Source organism: Pinus tabuliformis, chromosome X (genome assembly GCF_031772625.1).
Source record: "Pinus tabuliformis cultivar Carrire ecotype Pingquan chromosome X, CPIR1, whole genome shotgun sequence".
Lineage (NCBI taxonomy): Eukaryota > Viridiplantae > Streptophyta > Pinopsida > Pinales > Pinaceae > Pinus > Pinus tabuliformis.
The window spans coordinates 1,601,973,912-1,601,991,742 of record NC_142308.1 but is presented as its reverse complement, the minus strand read 5'-3'; the positions used below and the strand labels follow the sequence as shown (position 1 = coordinate 1,601,991,742).

The window sequence follows — 17,831 nt, the reverse complement described above, 5'->3', positions numbered from 1 at the left end:
GACTTTTATGGGTCGAGGCCTCTCTTCACATATCCTCCCAACCCTCCTTGCTTGGCAAATTTTCCCTTTCCAATGTAGTTTCTCTTTCAGAAAGTCTCTTGTCAAATTGAGAGTATTTTTATTCTTCCCATAATCTCTTATTCCCCTGATAATAAAGTTTGTTTTCCTGTCTTGTCTTTCTTTGTGTTCTATTTACTGTGCTCTACGAGCACTTGCATCTTCTTCTTCCTCTGTCCTTATGTAACCATTAGCGTCTTCAACTCTAACTTTGATTTCTTTTGGACTATCTTTCCCACTGTTCCTTTTTGCCTTCTCTTTGGAAATGTCTGTTTGCTGAGATACTTGTGTATCTACCTGAGTTTGTTTAGAAATTATCACATCCCTATTGTTGTTATTAATTCTTTCATGCTTTGCCATTCTTGTTTTCTTGTCTCTAGAGCCTCTTGCAACATTGTTACATGTTCTTTTAAAATTCTATTGCTTTCCATTAGATATCGGTTTGCAATTGTGATCTCTGAAATTTTGCGGCCCCTTTCTTGTTCTTTGGCTTCCAAAATCTCTAGCCTCGTCCTAACCTTCATCAGTTCTTGGACATATAGATCTGATGACCAAGTAAGAGGTGTAGATGTGGGACTGTAAATGATTGATTCTTCTTTATTTTTGTTTCTCTTATTTATTTTCTTTCTCTTCATCACAACTATTCAAGAAAAAACATACCTTCTAAAATGAGTTGTTGGTGGTGGTTTGCCCCCACCTAAAATGACTTCTTGGTGGTTCGTAGAATTTTACTCCTAGAAACCTCTAGGTCTTGAGCCATTGCCTTATTTTATTTTTAACTAGATCAAGCCTAAGATGGGCCAAACTCATTGGATGGAATAATGATCTACCCACTATTGGATGTTATCACTAGGATTGTGCGAAGATGGAAGAACAATCTACCTACTACTGGGATGCTATAACTGGAATTGTGTGAAGATGGAAGAATGATCTACCTACTAGTGGGATGTCATAAATAGGATTGTGCGCAAATGGGAGAACAATCTACCCACTAGTGGGATGCTCGTTGGATGAAATAACGATCTATATGCTAGTGGGATGCTATCACTAGGATTATGCAAAGATAGAAGAATGATCTATCCACTAGTGGGATGCTATCATTAGGACTGTGAGCCTAGGTCAGGGCCAACCCATATATTGAATGGAAGAACAATCTACCCACTAGTGGGATGCTATCACTAGGGTTGTGTGAAGATGGAAAAATAATCCACCCACTAGTGGGATGCTATCACTAGGATTGTGAACACCACTTTAGATAGTTTAATTCCCCCAAAAGTGATATCCATCCTCAACCCCTCCCCATGAGATTTGAAGTTGAGACTTGATGGGTACTAACCCCCCACTCAAACCAACTAATCTACACCCCATAGGTTGGGCCATTACATTATTATATTATATCCAATGAAAACCAGTCCTTAACGAATTAGAAGCATTTTTAACTCTTACTTTAGAATACAAAAAATAACAATCTAATTAATATTAAAAAAAAACCTATATCCTTGATTAATAAAATTATATCTTTTTTAATAACATTTAATTTCATATATAAAATTAGATATTACCCTTTTAACAATCTTAGAAATCAACCCTCTAATTTTTTTTACATAATGAGAAAACCTATAGTGGTTAAACCAACAATGAAGACAACCATTATTGACTAGCTGTTATTTAAAGAAAACTGCGCCACCTAAAATTATCTGCTAATAATCCATAAAACGGCTGATTTTATTTCAACTTTCAAAAATATAATTTTATTTAAAATATATTATTATTATTTATAAAATAAATAAAATATTTATTTCACCATAATTAACCTTAATCCACCCTGTTAAAATTTCTCAAAACCTGTAAACCCAATAACAAACAGGCACGTCATTAGAGAGAGGAGCGCAAATTTCTACAAACATTATGGTAAACACAAACAAACACGTCATTAGAGATTCACGTGGTGTAGCGATTGAGTATTTGTTAAGTCGCGAATATCTTGTCTAGATGTTGTTCTAGATATTATATACATTCTCTGACATTATAGTTTCGAGAAATTCTTGAACAGGGACAAAGCTTCTAGTCAGCGTCTCATCGTTTTCGAAAACCCCATTGGCCAATTGTTATGCAGAATTAGTCGCAGGCCTTGAAATACATGAACATATGACATAAAGGACAGGCACATTTGGAGCTGCAAGGATTTGAATTTAAAGCTGCGAGGGTTTGATTCAGAATTCATGGCGTATGTAGATCACGCGTTTTCCATCACAGAGGACGATTCAGCGGGCTCTTACGCTGTACACAACAGTCCTCCCATTAAAGAAATTTCCCTGGCCGTGGCGCTTTTGGTATTCGGCACCGTCGGCATCATCGTAGGCTTCATCATGATGTACAATAAGATCGGGGGCGATCGGGGCCACGGTGAGTAATCTCTGCTCTGTTTTGCATGTATCTGCACAATTTGTTTCTGGAAACCCTTGTTTTCATGGAGCTGAACTCTAATTGTGGAGTGAGGCGTGAATTTCGTATGTTATCCCTTTCCATTTTGGTGTAAGAAAAAAAAAAATCAAAGAAAGAAAGAAGGGAAAAAATTAAATCCTCAGTTATGGCTGCTCTGTTTAAGTGCGATTAGAGTTCTTATGTTCGAGAGTTGGGTATAAGTCTTGAATGCTTAGCTCATTGTTTGTTAAAATGCTTCTTGGTGGGGAAATGTTTAAAGAATGAAAGATTTTATGACATGGTGGGTATTTCGACACAGAAACGTTAATTGTCTAAGAATCAGTTTTTGTTGATAGGTAATTTTCTTGGATCTTAGAGAGACTAAAAGAAAGAATTATTGCATCGAGTGAGGGGTGCTCTACAGGTTGTTGGGTGGAAGAGATGGGGTGCGTAATACTACTAAATTAAAATAGGGAAAGAATTGAGTTTTTTTTGGATATCACTTGGTACGGATACATCCACAAGTAACACTCAAATAATGACTGCTTACAATGCAGAATAATTGTAAAAGTGAGGATAAACCCACAGCCTAGAAGTAAAGAACATCCTTGTGAAGCAGGACACAAAGAGTGACTCATGGAGGTATTCGATCCAGTTTCACATGAACATTTGGTTGAGTCAACATGCAAAAGTTACCATATTTACAGGTTTAATGGCCTTAACCCTTGAACATTTGGTTGAGTCAACATGCAAAAGTTACCATATTTACAGGTTTAATGGCCTTAACCCTTCTCGGAAACCTTAGCAGCAGTCTGTTAGCCTTAGCAAATGGCTAAGGCAAGCAATGCCTTAGAAAGCTTATTCATGCGAAAGATTGGAGGAGCTGGAGTGGTACCGCAAAAAAGTATGTGGAAAAGGCTAAGGCAAAAGGGACATGTGGAGCTTGACCAACGGACCCATGCAGAGGTTGCTGCAATGCGAAGGAGAGAAGAGGAGTTGGAGGGGTGCCTACCTCCACACTTTGTAGTTGAGTTCCAACCCATGAGGAGGATAAAGCATAGTAGAGGTATCACAAGTAATTAGAGAGGGCTTTAACTTCACACTTCACACCAGAAAATGCAAGCACAAGCTAGGTTTGTGGAACCCCAAGAAAAAAAGTTAAAGATGTACTTGGTAGGAATGTCGCTACTCATACTGATGACATTTGTGCTTTGCAACTAACGTCTATTTGATGTAGCAAACAATGCCACATGTCATCCATGTGAGTGCCTTGTAATCCTTATGGAAAAGGTTTGGATTGACCTCTATTGGGAATTTAGAGGAGACAATTATAATCATGGGGTTTCGTTAGTGGTATTTGGGAGCATTTGGGAAGGTCACCAGGAGACAATTGTAAGGGATTCTAGAGACTCTTTCCTTCCACGAGGAAGAGGAATGCAGGGAGAGGCAATAAAGGGGCAAGCTTGAGACAAGAGGAAGGGGATGGAGGGAGGTGAAAGCTTAGATGAGAAGGAGAATTGGAGATAGCCTAAAGATAGTTGGGCCTTCATGTAGAAAGTAAGAAAGGGTATTGAGGCTGAGTGCTTTTGGACCCAGTGAATGGGTTTTTGAACTCAACAAACTATGTTTTTGTAAGCTCAATATTTTATGTTATACTGAAAAATATGTACAATGCATAATACATATAGGCGTCTTGATTAGGTTTGGCTTGCCAAAAGAAGTTTGATAAGAGATGAAGCTAAAATGTATCAAAAAAAGCCATAGAAAAGCTAGGAATGACCATGCTCCTTGAGTACAATGTTGCAAAATGAGGCTATGAGAGCCATATTGTTTGAGATAAAACATTTAACATGCAAGAAAAACTAAAAACCAGATAGAACTTCTGAGCTTACTACTGGTGGCATATCACCATGTGGATATCATGCACACTAGCCCACAGGAGTGGGAGGCTGTGGATTGGTAGGAGGGAGGGTGTGCTTTGTTCCGGAGCAAAGCCTTTTCTAGTCGTTGCAGCTGCCCATCCATAATCTGACACAACAAATGGAACTCCTCCTCCTTGAGGAGGAGCTCATCTCTAGTTTCACTTTGATCGAATAGGACCTTCTTGAGCAAATTATTGATGTGCTAGTACAGATCGACCGTGTGTAAGTACTAGTTTCTTCTTTCTCTGGGAGTGCCCAAATCTTGCACCCAATTTCCAACCTTTGCCAAGACTTTGAAGTTTGACAGTTCTTGCTGCTTGTCAACTAATTCGTGCTTCATGTCTGATTAGCCCCCCTGCATTGCCAAGGGAACGTGTCTTGGAATCTTTTTGCTGATGCTTGAGCTTGGTGTGGGTGCAAAAGTGACTTGCCTACGCACGCCCCCCCTCCCCACCTCTCCTCAAGTGAGCTCGTTCCTTGGGCATCGCTGAAGAGTGAAGAAAATCACTACAAATATAGGAACCACTGATTGGGAAGAAGCTAAAGGAAAGGCGAACGGATGATCCTGGAGGATCCAACAGGGCTCAAAATTTGAAGTCCTCAAATCTCAGCGAAGCCAACACCAAGTTAGAGATCTCGTTAAGACGATTCCAATGTCCTGAATGACGCCTCAATCCGAGTCCGTATGAAAAAGTAAACGAGCAAAAAAGAAGGCAGTGACAGAGCTATATGACACAACCAGGAGGTGCTGTGTGGCACCCCTGAGGGAGCGCCATTTGTCAACACAGACACGCCATGTGGCATCTTGGTGTGGTTGATGTGGCAAGGACAGGGGTGACTGAGCACAAACATGGGCCAATGGGATGGGGCCATGTGGCACCCAACTGGCAGCCAAATAGGCCTGGCCAACGCGTGGCATAGGTCAATAGCGGAATCAACAAATTTTGGCGGAGTTGGTTGGCGGGCCACCATTTTGGCGATCCCACCAAAGCTACAACTATACATGGTTATGACCATTCAACAATAATCCCAATTAAAATAACACGACGGGGTTCCACTTTGACCTTGAGACCTCGCCAACCACAACGAACTCACCACTATATGCCAACCAACGCGCCCCAAGTGGGGCATTTGTAATCTCCGTCCCACGTATACATCTACCTTACCTTTGCATTTGGAGGGGGATTGACGAGTGGATGGTGGGACGGAGAGCCACAAAACTCAGTGTCGAGGGGACTCACACCTTGGCAGGCACAAATTTCAAGGAAGATTCCCAGGGTATATTTTATAGGATTATTCTGATCTGTTGTGGCAGTCTTGAAGATTCCCCAAGGGGTCCAAAGGTGAATGTGACAAAATCATATGAAGTTTATAGTCATTTTTCATGAAATTTCGAGATGAATCCGTTGGTGCAGTGAAAATTGGGATTCGAGCAACAGAGTTTTGGGTCATCCCCAAATGTGAGGTATTGCCATTTATTTTGCCATGTATTTGCCATTATTTTGCTGACAAAATAAAGAGGCCTCTCCACTTGAAGTTGGGCCTGGAGACATAGCTCACACAATGTGAGTGAACTTTGTTAACAAATTTTGGTGCATTGTCTATATTGCCTTCTTTTAGTGTTGGTTCTTCATGGATGTTGCATTTATGGTATTTGCATGCTCTTTAAGAAATTTCGTTTAACATCACCGAAGAAAAGATCTCGGATCAATGAAGGCCTGCATTAGAGAGCGAGAAGAGAGTAGGGAGAGCTACGAAAAGGGAAAGAAAAGCTGAAAGACCAACGCCTACTGAAAGGACCAAAGCCAAGCCACCAACCAAAAGTCCCCAAAGTGCTAGAGATAACTAGAGACTTATGGAAAGGAGAGACTAAATAGAACCAGAGCTATAAACCTGAGCAATGTTTAATTGAAAGTGCAAAGATAACAATTGTTTTACCAGGTTCCCCTTGTGGCGAGGCTGATCGATAAGCTAAGCAGGAGGAAGTTGATTAGGGGAGGTGAGAAAAGTCCTTAGAGACCAAAGGATTAGGCTAGGAGGGCCTAGTCCTTCAACTCGATGTTTGATTAGACTAGCTTTCACACTGTTGTTTCCTTTTGGAATGCTAAATGTACAGGAGAGAGCCGAGGCAAGACTTTTCGCGAATAACGACATTGTTATATAGATTGCAAACATTCCCAATCCCCTGGCATAATTCTTATCGCAATGAATGACTATCTTCATAATTGATTGCTCAGAGTAAATTCCCTAGAGCGAGTGATGGCTCAAGGGCAGAGAGTGTGTGTGGAAATTTAATATCGGAGCCATGTGCTCCACCACCTTGCTCCTTGACATGCTTAACATTAACGCTGCTGACTAAATCCTTGTTGACGTCTTGGCTGGAGCACCTCCTTTGGATGGCTCTTCAATGACTTGGAGATCCATGCTAGTGCGGTTTGGCTTAGTCGTTTTCAACCCCATTAGGGTGAACTCAACGAACTTGTCTCCATGAATAGAGGACAATTATGAAGATGGTGAGAAAAGGCTCAAACATTGAGTTTGTCCACATCTTGAGCACGAATAACCATGAGTAGATTGGACATGTAACAATCTCATTGAGAATATGACCTAGAGCAAAACAAAGTTGGTCAATTTACAAGAATGCAGAGATGGCAATAGTAGATGAATTTGATCTAGAATATGTAATACATCATATAGGTTTGGCTTGAGTGGAATGAAGACAATTGGTGCTATACCTTTCAAATGTAGAAGGAGAGTAAGAGCACAGAGTGTGGTCCCTTGCATTTAATTCATGGATCAATGAAGAGTTGATAAAGGCCATTATTTGCTCGTTATCCCATTTGGGTTTCCAAGGTAAGATCTTTTTATTATTAATATGTATATAATTGATTTCTTAAATGTTGTTTTATACATTTAAATTACAATTTGCAAGTAAATGACATTCAAATTCAATGCACAAGGAACATGGAATAACATTTAATTCCACAAAAGTAATTAAGTGATGGGTTGGTGAATCGACCAGGCCATAGGTTAAGCAATTACAGATTAGGGAGCATGCAAGGTCATAATGAAAAGAGCTAGTGGACTTCAATATGGATGTAAAGGATTTGGTCACTATTATTAGATGATTTGTATCAAGCCTTGATTGCTAGCCTTGTTGGCGCTAACAAGCTATGAATTTTATCATAAGGAACTAGTGGAGCATATTATGGCAGACTTGTCACCTGAAAATGCTCTTGTAATCTTAGACGCCCCCAAGGGTTTTGATGGGTTTTTGAATGGTACCTCCCAAGGAGTGTTGGAATTTTCTTTAAGGTAATTTTTGGCCTTGACCTAGATGAAATTCTTATTGATATTCTTGTGAATGTATATAACTCTTTGTGATGCCTTTATAGAGGAAACCCTCTTAGACTATTTTGTTGGGTGTGTCTTGCATAAAATAACCATTCATTTGTAATTGGGTTAAGTCTTAAGGAGGTCTGGCTTCCATATGAATGACATTGTGTCCATACTCACAACTTGACCAAGTTTTTTGTTTTCCAATTTATTGAGAAGATCCATGTCCCGCTTCTTAGATGCATCCTCTGTTGTAATCAGATAGTTCCACAACCCGTTATTTACGTAGAGTCTAGTGTTTATCCATTTTGCCTTGAGGTCTTTCTGTTTGGTTTCTTTCCTTCATAGAGTCAGATCTTTCAGAGACTTTACCATCAAGAGAGAGAGTTACACCTATCTTGCTCTTTGCTCCTCATAGGCTCTCGTCAGGAATCCCCCTTGAATGTGCTTGAGGTTGGTTCTTAGAGGCATCTATGCTTCTCTAGTGGCTGAGTGTCCCAAAGTGTCTTCCTCCATTATATTCTCTCTTGATGCATCAAACCATCTCTTGTCGACTCAAAAGGTATTGAATCAAACCATGAGAGAAGATATCTATATATTATACATTTAGGTCACATGGACCTCACTTTTAACAAGCCTGGGCTCAAAGATTTTGTCCTATGTTGAGCAATTTTTGGAGTTTCAAGATAACATCATAGTCTGCCTTCCTTGGGTGAATAATTAAATGACAAACAATTCAGCGAGTGCCTTATGGAGGTGGGAAGATGTGTTAACTTTTAATACCAACTCTGATTCATTTTTTCCCCACAATAGAATCAATCACAACACCATCACCATAGAAACAACGAAGATCCCCTAGAAATAATCCGACTAAGGAAGTGAGAAGAAAGAAGAAATGAGACAAGAAGCATGTTAAACCTCAGAAATAGCCTGAGCCAGTCAAAGATAGTGACGAAGAAGTGGAGTTTTATACCTAGAAATTTATTTATGCTCAAATAATTTTGAAGTTGTTGGAAAATAAAAAAATTAGTGTATTTAACTTCACAATAAATATTATGTAGTTGAAATTGATAGGAAAATCAACCACCAGTCAACAAATATTTTCTGCCCAACAAATATTCCTTCACTTTAATTAATTTGGAAAATTAGGGCCTTGACTCATAGAGAAATACATAGAAAATTACAACAATAAATTGAACTTGGAAATGACCCTCTAGATTTTCGAGCTATGGGAAATTCGACCCTTGGAAATTGGTTGCTTTGGAAGATAAATCAGCCTTGGAAAATCTTGGTCTCTACTTGCAAATTTCAGCCCTCCTAGTTGTACAACCTGTTCAATGGAAGTCTTAGCCCTTTAGCTAAAACTTTGCCTCCATGCAACCTAGCTGGAAAACTTGGTCGTCACCCATAGTCTCAGCTTGCACAAGAATGTTGGTCTCTCTCCTCCAAGTCTCTGCCTCTCTCTCCTCAAGCTCGACCTTCACAAATTCCCCTTCTAGAAAACCGTTGTTGCACACCTTCTTCTCTTTAGTCACTGAACCTCTCATTCCTTGAGAAAATCACTTCCTCAATTACAATGTGTCTTCACCTCTCCCTTAGACTTATTTTATAATTTCATTAAGCCAAAATCCCTAACCCTTAATCTCCTAAGTGATCAATGGCTAGGATTAGATCCTAAGCCTCACTTGAGATAAATGGTTGAGATTAGATCCAAGTCACTTAAATAATTAAATTATTTATCCTTAGAAACTTGGCTTAATAGTCCACAATAATTACTTAATTATTGTACTTTTCCTAAGTTAGGCTTAGGAAAGAAATCATAATAACACTTACTCATCCCAAGCAAGCACCTAAAGTGGCAACTCTGACAACTTATGCGTGCTAGACACCAATACAATGTAGAAGCACTTGTTCAAAATATTATCATCAACAAGATGAAGAGAAGAAACACATATGGAGGACAGAATTATTTTATTTCTACTACATAAATTCTATCAAGATGAAGCAAGTAAAATCTATGAAAATTACAGAAAACAAGAGAGAATCACCAAAAGAAACTTGATTGTCTTTACTACCAAGGGGTTGTAGGATGAACAAGATCTTTGATAGGTCTGGACACAAAAGAATTCTCCAAGATATGTGATTTACTTTTGCAAAATATGATATATACAAGCACGATGTTGCAAACTCAATTCCAACTATCAAAGTGCTTTCAATGCTAGCTCTTAATGTCACTCTTTCAAGAAAAGAATAAGCAATGACAAGGAAATAATCAATATGCTTTAGTGCTTCAATCACTCACAAAAATAAGATCATTTGCCTCTTTAGTTCTTTTACAATGTCTAGAAGGAGATTGTAAGAACAGAGGATAGATAGAAATAGAAGAGAGGTAAGAATAGTATTCTCCAAGAATAGAGTTCTTTTGAGACAAAATAGCATGTGTATGATGAAACTCCAAAAGTTCATCCTCATTCCATAATAGCCACTTGCAAGAGAAAATAGACTTGTATATAGCTAATTTCTTCTTTTACTGTACTTTTTCATGCCTAAAATAGGCCCTTCAAATTTCCTAAGGAGAGAATCTCCTAAAGGTAAGCCTTAAATTATGGGAATAAATGAAGATGAAACATAGTATGGTTGGCTAGGTTATTATAGGAATAAAAGAGCTGTACACATAAGAAGTAGCACCCTAAATAGGGCACTCAACCTTCTCCCTAAGAACAATATTTCAAGCTTTCATGATTGTGCAAGGAAATATTCCCAAGTCATGCGCTCTCATATATGTTCCAATGTTAACCTTTTCAAACATGGTTACCACCATTAATGCTAAATAAAGCACTTAATAAGTGGCTCTAAGAGGGGGGTGAGTAGGATTAAGTCAAAATAGCAGTGGATGAGGCTCAATGAAGGGGATTAGTGTTAATTATGTTCTTTGCTTCAGTTAGTTACTTCATCCATCCATTTGTCCATTAATCCATTAACAATCACATATAGTAACTAATGAAAGAACATACATGATAAATGCTGAAGACAAGCCAAGACAGAAGAACACAAGAATATGGCACAAGCCAGGGAAAAACCCCAAGATGGGGAAAACCCTTGATCAAATCTTCTTATTATTAATCATCAAATGTTCAGCACAGAGAGAGAAAGAGTACAATGATTTAAAGTCAATACTGACTTGCCAAGTTGAAGATCCTATATCAAAGCCCTTAAACATGAAGATGACTCAATCAAATGGCAACTCTGGCACCAAGGGCTGGAGTCTTCTACTCTGTAGTTCTAAATACTAGTTAGGGCACAAGCATAGTCAACTACAGCACCCTTTTCATACTCGATAGACCTTCCATGAACTGCGACCTTCCTTCAAACAAATCTTGCAACAATTAGATGCCCCTTAACCTTCTTCTAAGATTCAAAAATGGACCATACAACTTGCTGATCAAACATAATAGACTGCGGCCTTCCTTTAGAAGATACTCAACCTTTTGAACAAAGATTGGTCTGGCTGGAAGTGGCCTAGATAAGTGTGGCCTGCTTCAAGGTTTATTGTGAGATCAATCCTCATTCAACGCTGCAGTATTTGCTTCAAACTCAGACCTGAGAAGACACACACTTACTCCAAACAACCCCGACTTCCCTTTTTGCTACATAACTCGGGCTAGCAAAGTTCCCATACTAATCCATCCAGACCTGTGAGTGACTATCATGAAGAATCTTAACCCTTAACCCAGAAACAAATAGTCCATCAACCTCCATCAAGACCTCGGCTGCCTTAGACCTTATCCAAGCAAGTTGATGCGTGTGAAATGAGGGAGAAAGCTCTTCTATATATACAATTTGATAGAGGTCAAGAGACGTGTCTATTGGACTTGGTGAGTCGACATAGAGATAAGGCCGACTTTGATAATTTTTGTGTAAAAGAATAAATTCAAAAACCCACTTCTACTTATCCAAATTTGACGATCTTTAGATTGATTTTGGTCCTCTCGAAGAGAGGAATCTGATGCCATAATTATCTTCTTTAACTGAGCTGTTCGAAGTGGAATTTGGCCCTAGTTGCCAATTTTAACAATTAGGAGCTTCAAAGTGGGGCACACACCAATTAAGGTCAAATGAAGATCTCTCAAGCTTTTAATGCCCCAAAATAGCAAGTAAATTCCATGTAGGCCCATGAAGTACCTTCTCAACCATGCCAAAACACAACTAGTCCCTGAAAGTTCAAACTTCTTAGAATGGCTTGAAATTTGATGTTGATGTTGTATGCCATACCAACTATCCAAAAACCCAGTGTTCTTGCTAAAATAACACTGCAAAAATAGATCAAAATCTATGCACTTAGAATTATTTGAAATTGGAACCATATGCAATTCACCTAATGGGGTACTCAAATATGTAATTATGTCGTCAATCTAACTAAAGTTGAGAATTGCTAAAAATAACAATCTCTCAGACTTGCTTGAAATATGAACTCCATGCACATCTCCCAAAGTGTATTCACAACTATGATCAGATCTCGAAAAGAGATAAGATTGCAAGAACCAACCTAGTCATACCTTTTGGGGGTCCTCAACTTCTCATACTCACTCTGAACACTGTGTTGAACTTGCAAGTATGGGGCCATTGCTCCACTGAAACACCTTGCCCATCATATGTACTTCTATATAAGTGTGACCTACTCAAGTATATATCCTACCAATAACCTTAGGATAACGAAATATGCAATTATGTGCCAAGTTTGAAAGGCACTCACAAACTATCGATGTTGCATTGATGAACCAAGCAACTGATCCATCTTGTAATGTACCCACAAACAAAATAAGATAGGCACTCTTATTGGATTTTGAATAAATGCAATTTGAGTGCGCTAACCTAAGTCACCTAACATAGTGATAGAGGACACAAAGGACATGGAAATACAAGTGTCCGACACGAGATGTGGCAACCCCGAAAATAGGACATGAATCATTACACCTACAAAAATGAAATATAACAAAGATTCAAATCTCTTTAGAATTTAGAAACTAAAACATTTACAATTTTACAGTGTGATAATACAAATTCAATCATACAACTAGTGCATATAACCAAAGTACCACTGAGTGCAATCCATCTTTGAACCAAAAATACATCAACAAAGAGGCTCTAAATGGTCTATAGAGTCCAAAAAAATCATGCTACAACAAATAACTACATATCTTCAAAATCATTGCCTATATTGGTGTCTTCATCAACAATATCACCCTTTGAACATTAAAATAAAATAGGAAAAACCTAACATGTCGAATCAAGATTTTGTTTGAGTGATGGGTACATTTTTACTAGGATCATGATTGAGGAGTTCAACAATCAATGCCACCAACATCAAGATATATATAAAGGGCCTGGTGCTCTTGATTAAATGCTAGTTCCATACCCTCATACATGACAAAATCAAATGGAAAAGTTGCAATCCCCCAAATCTTGAAATCTTGAAAATTATTAAACTTGTTGGATTTTGAGTGGAATCTAAATTTCTACTTTCTTCGTATGAAATCCAAAAAGGTTGGAGCCACTCTCAAAATCCCAAAACCATTACTGGTAATGTTGAAAATTTAAGTAAAAGTGACTTTCTCCTTTATCATTCATTTAACTAAACTGATGCTAGTTCCATACCCTTATACATGAGAGAATCGAATGGAAATGTTGCAACCCCCCAAAGCCTTGTTAATTTCTTGAAACTAGCACTTGACACTTTACTAACCTAGCAAATTACAGATCTATCGAATAAAAGCACAACTAAGTTTTTAGATAAATATTTAGCAGAAGCAAAATACAACCATTTTCAATCACATGTGACGCATACAAACTCTGCCCAATCAAATAAGTTCTTCATTTAATTAGAACTTACTTGGGCTCCCGTCTTGGGATAATTGCCCAACTGAGAAATTTATAGTTACAACATACCCTGTATATGATCCAACTGATTAGGCCCTAGATCTATCCTTGATCTCCTTGGTTGGTTTGGATCTCCTATGTTTCACCCTAGCACCTTCCTCAGACTCGACACACTTGAGTATCACACTTCTCACTTGAGAAAATCCCTCTCTAAATGGCTGGTGTCGTTGTATGGTGCATCTTTCCTCTCCTGTGCGGTTTTCCTCTCCTTAGCCTTGGTTTTATAACTTTACATTGTGTTAAATCCCTAACCCTAATCTCCAAAGTGATTGACGACTGATATTAGATCTCGCCTCACTTGAGATCAACGGTTGAGATTAAAACATAATCACTAAAGTAAATACTTTACTTTTCCTAAGTTTCTTTAGCTCAATAGCCAACATAATTAATTATGTGCTTTTCCTAAGTTAGACTTAGGCTAAGTTACAATAGCAACTTACTCATACTTGAGCAAGTGTCTTAAGGAGACTTTGGGTGACTTTTGCATGCTTACGAACTTAGGCTTGTGTAGAAGTACCCGCCCGAGCTACAAACATCGACGCTTCTACCACCTAGAATTGGCTCCGATCTTGGAATTGCATTGGTTACCATAGCTGCTCTCTCTGAACTAGTAGCCTTTCTTGCCACCTGGTTTGGAATCATCCGCGATGACCTGCTCCCTTTGGGCTTGTTCCTAGAAGCCTCTTGCTCTTGAACATCTTGTAAGGTCGTCTCATACTAAGAGACCTTCTTGATGGACTTGGAAGGCTCTGTTGACTCCTCCTCCCCACCTGAACCTGAAGGTTGACTCCCTTTGAACTGCCCAACCTTTGGAGCTTCTCGCTCCTTGTTCTCTGTCATTGTTCTGCTTCTTGCCATTGGTTTAATACGATGGCCCTTTTGGCTATACAGGTTGCTCGCTCGAACTCCAATGATGTGGCCATTGTTTGAGCTAGATCTTGAGGGTTTGATCAGTGCTTGTCTATCCTAGAATGTTACACCAAAGCCCTCCTTTTCTATCATTGAGACTGAGAGCAAACTCCACTTGAGTTTTTGTACCTAGAGCACGTCCTTCATTTCCAACCTGTCTCCTAACTTGAGCTAGAATATTACTGTTCCAACCCCCTTCTAGTAACCATGCACCAATTGATATGGTGCTCGAGGAAAGGTAGGAAACAAGGGAGAATTCAATTTCAAACATCCTAGCAAACTCTTCGACCTGAGCTTCTATTAATGCAACTATTGTTGACTGTGTACCTTTTCTGCCCTTCTTTCTCTTTGGAGACTGTGAAGCATGGTGTCTTGTTTTATGACATACAAAACACTTGACCTTAGTCAAGTCCTTTTTCGGATGTGAGGCTAACTTCTCACTCCTGTTGCTTGAACATTTTCCTTTGCTCTTCATTGCTTGATTGACAAGAGAAAGATTCTCATCATCACTCTTGTGCTGGGTTCCTGATAGAGATTCCTCGAGGAAGTTTCTCTTGTGTCATGATGCCCTTGATGAAAGGAGCCCATGGTTTGGTGAAGCCAGTTAGGGTTGTCCTTACCATCTCCCCATTTGTCATGAACTGCCCAACTGTGGCCAACTCATCATGAACTTGTTTGATCTTGGTGAGATAAGGAGTTATTGTATCTGATTTGGTCAACTTGGTGTTCCCGAGCTTTTCTCTCAACACCATCTCCCTGTTAGTATTATTGCTTTGGTATAACTTCGTCAAAGCGTCACACATCTCCCTTGGTGTATTTTTCTCAAATAGGTGAGGAATCACATGATCTTTCACCGCATCCAAGATAATCCTTTTGGCTTTCACATCCCTTTTGATTGTAGATGCCCATATCTGCAGCATTTGTAGGCATTGTGAGTTTGGTGTTAGCAAACTCTCATATGACATTTTAAATACGTTGAACAGGAAACATGTCCAGTAACTTAGGTGCTAACATGCGTTATAATGGTTAAGAATTTAATATATTATAGAGAGAATGTGTTGATACTGAATTTAATTTTTAAGATGTTGGGAGCCATTTTGGTCAGAAATATCCCTCAATTTTTTTGTCTTACCTGTACTCAGCACATCAACGCTGCTCAGGACTGAAATAAGCTGTGTTGATTCAACTTGGCAACAACTTGGGAGTTCAAGTAGTAGTTGGCATCAACTTGATGAGTATTACTTGCACTCGTGAGTAGTCATCGAGTAATTGAAAAATGGAAAAAGGCTTGGCAGTCTGAGAACTATTTCTTTCTTTAAAATTTAATGCAGTGTTGCAAACATCCCTATTTTATTGTGAAAAAAATCGCAAAATCGCAATTTTTTGGCCTAGTCGATGTTTGCTGTTTTTTATCGATATTTCAGTGGTATCTTAAATCTGCCGTTGTTTGCCAATTTTTACTGATATTTTCTCGATTTTTAGGATTTTTTGGTTTTCTAGATCCTTGCCAATTTTATTTTGATGCCGATGTTTGCAACATTTATTTAATGTTGTTTTGCCTAGTTTTAGCTTGAGGCTGACCCATACTCCTGTAGGAATTTACAGGGTAAGTTCCTCAGAAAGAACACCAAAAGGACACCGCTCACAACCAGATCTCAAATCAATACACCAGTATTTTTGACGTGGTTAAAACCCTCAAAGTGCAAGGAGGGAAACAGTCCACGGCCTGTCCCAACGTGGGTACTACAGGCAATTTATTAATCAAAGAATGAAAATTTACATAAGCTTCTCTCATGCACGGATTACCCGAACAATGACCCTCCATGCGCTTTAAATAGAACTCATGGACCAATCGGGGTCAAGCCACGGATCAAGTGTCGGTAATACCGAGGTGAGAGTGAACCGTCGGATCACTACATATCGTGACCGTCGGATTGTAAGTTACAAAATGTACAACGGTAAAGAAACACACTTTACCTAACTCTAACCTAACTCTATACTAGACCAAGTTGAACTTAACTATATCCTATGTGTCGGAATATCCTAACAACTCCTACTCACACTTTTGTCAAGTTTTTCAAGTCGTGTGATTGTGGGCGACACTTAGAAAATGGGCAATATTTAGTTCAAAATTTTTATTCATTTGATGATTATAGTTCTTATTAAGACAGTCAAAATTAGGTATTGGTGAGAAATAGCTTTGTCCTAATGATGCTTTTGTTAGCCAATGGATTGCCACTGTATAGTCTGTGGCCAGAGTAGATGAGAGACCTCGCAGGATCATGTCTTTAATATAATAAACAAAATTCCAGTGATGTATTACATGTTTGGAAGAAAACAATTAAATTGTTTTGTGTTGTTTTACTTACTTTTGCCTGATCACTTAATTTTTCACTTTTGGTGCAGGAATTTTTTTTGCAATACTTGGAGGCATGCTATTTATCCCCGGGTTTTATTACACCAGGCTTGCATACTATGCTTACAAGGGTTACAAAGGGTTCTCCTTTTCAAACATTCCACCAGTTTGAGGAATTTCACAGCCACTACAGCACAGTTGACAATGACCATGGTTAACAGAACTTCCATGTGTTTTACCTTATATTCTGTCTAGGCAGTTTAACATAAAGAGTGTTATTTTGTTTTTAATTTTTATTTTCGGTATTTCCTCAGACAATTATAGCTCTTGTCAAACAGTGAATCTGCTTAATCTTTTCTCATTTTGGATGGATTTCGCTTAATCCATTTTTTGCCTTATGTAAATTCATGTTACTGTGCAACCCTGAAAGTGAGCTCGGGTTGGTAAGTTACATAGACGAGGATTGCTCGGGAATTCATGAACTGGGCTACATTGTACAGCAAATATTGTTTATACTTGCATTCTATCTTGTAGCTCTAAACATTATTTGGGGAAGTGGAAGTGAAAGAATGATGTATAGGTTTTTTTTCAATCTGGTCTCAATTTTTTAGAATGGTTACTCTTCAACTATATCTATCTATCTATCTATCCAATTATTATCTACTATGTTTCGATTCTCAAAATGCTTTGCAAGTTTTGAATAATATATGCCTTAATTTCCTTTACTTTGTTGGTTTTTTAATGGACACCAAACTCAAATGATATCCATCATACAGAACTTGTTGATTTGGAGTCAATTCAAGGAATTGAAAGTGTGTTTAATATCAACAACATAGTGCCTCAAACTTGGGGGGTTGGTCTAGGTCTTTGGCTGATCTAAAATTCTGATA

General features: G+C 38.6%; 1 protein-coding gene across 1 annotated transcript; it reads left to right on the top strand.

Annotated features, from left to right (window-relative positions):
- The first annotated feature begins 2,043 nt into the window (after positions 1-2,043).
- LOC149146160 (uncharacterized) lies at positions 2,044-17,533 on the top strand. The gene is made up of 2 exons (XM_089447731.1): positions 2,044-2,463; positions 16,992-17,533. Exons 1-2 carry the CDS (start codon positions 2,280-2,282, stop codon positions 17,111-17,113), a joined length of 306 nt encoding a protein of 101 aa, XP_089303857.1. The 5' UTR covers positions 2,044-2,279; the 3' UTR covers positions 17,114-17,533.
- The last annotated feature ends 298 nt before the right edge of the window (positions 17,534-17,831 follow it).

Coding starts and splice junctions, on each gene's coding strand:
- LOC149146160 (XM_089447731.1), top strand. CDS start 2,280: ATGGCGTATGTAGATCACGCGTTTTCCATCACAGAGGACGATTCAGCG. Junction 2,464..16,991: donor CGGGGGCGATCGGGGCCACG/GTGAGTAATCTC, acceptor CTTTTGGTGCAG/GAATTTTTTTTGCAATACTT.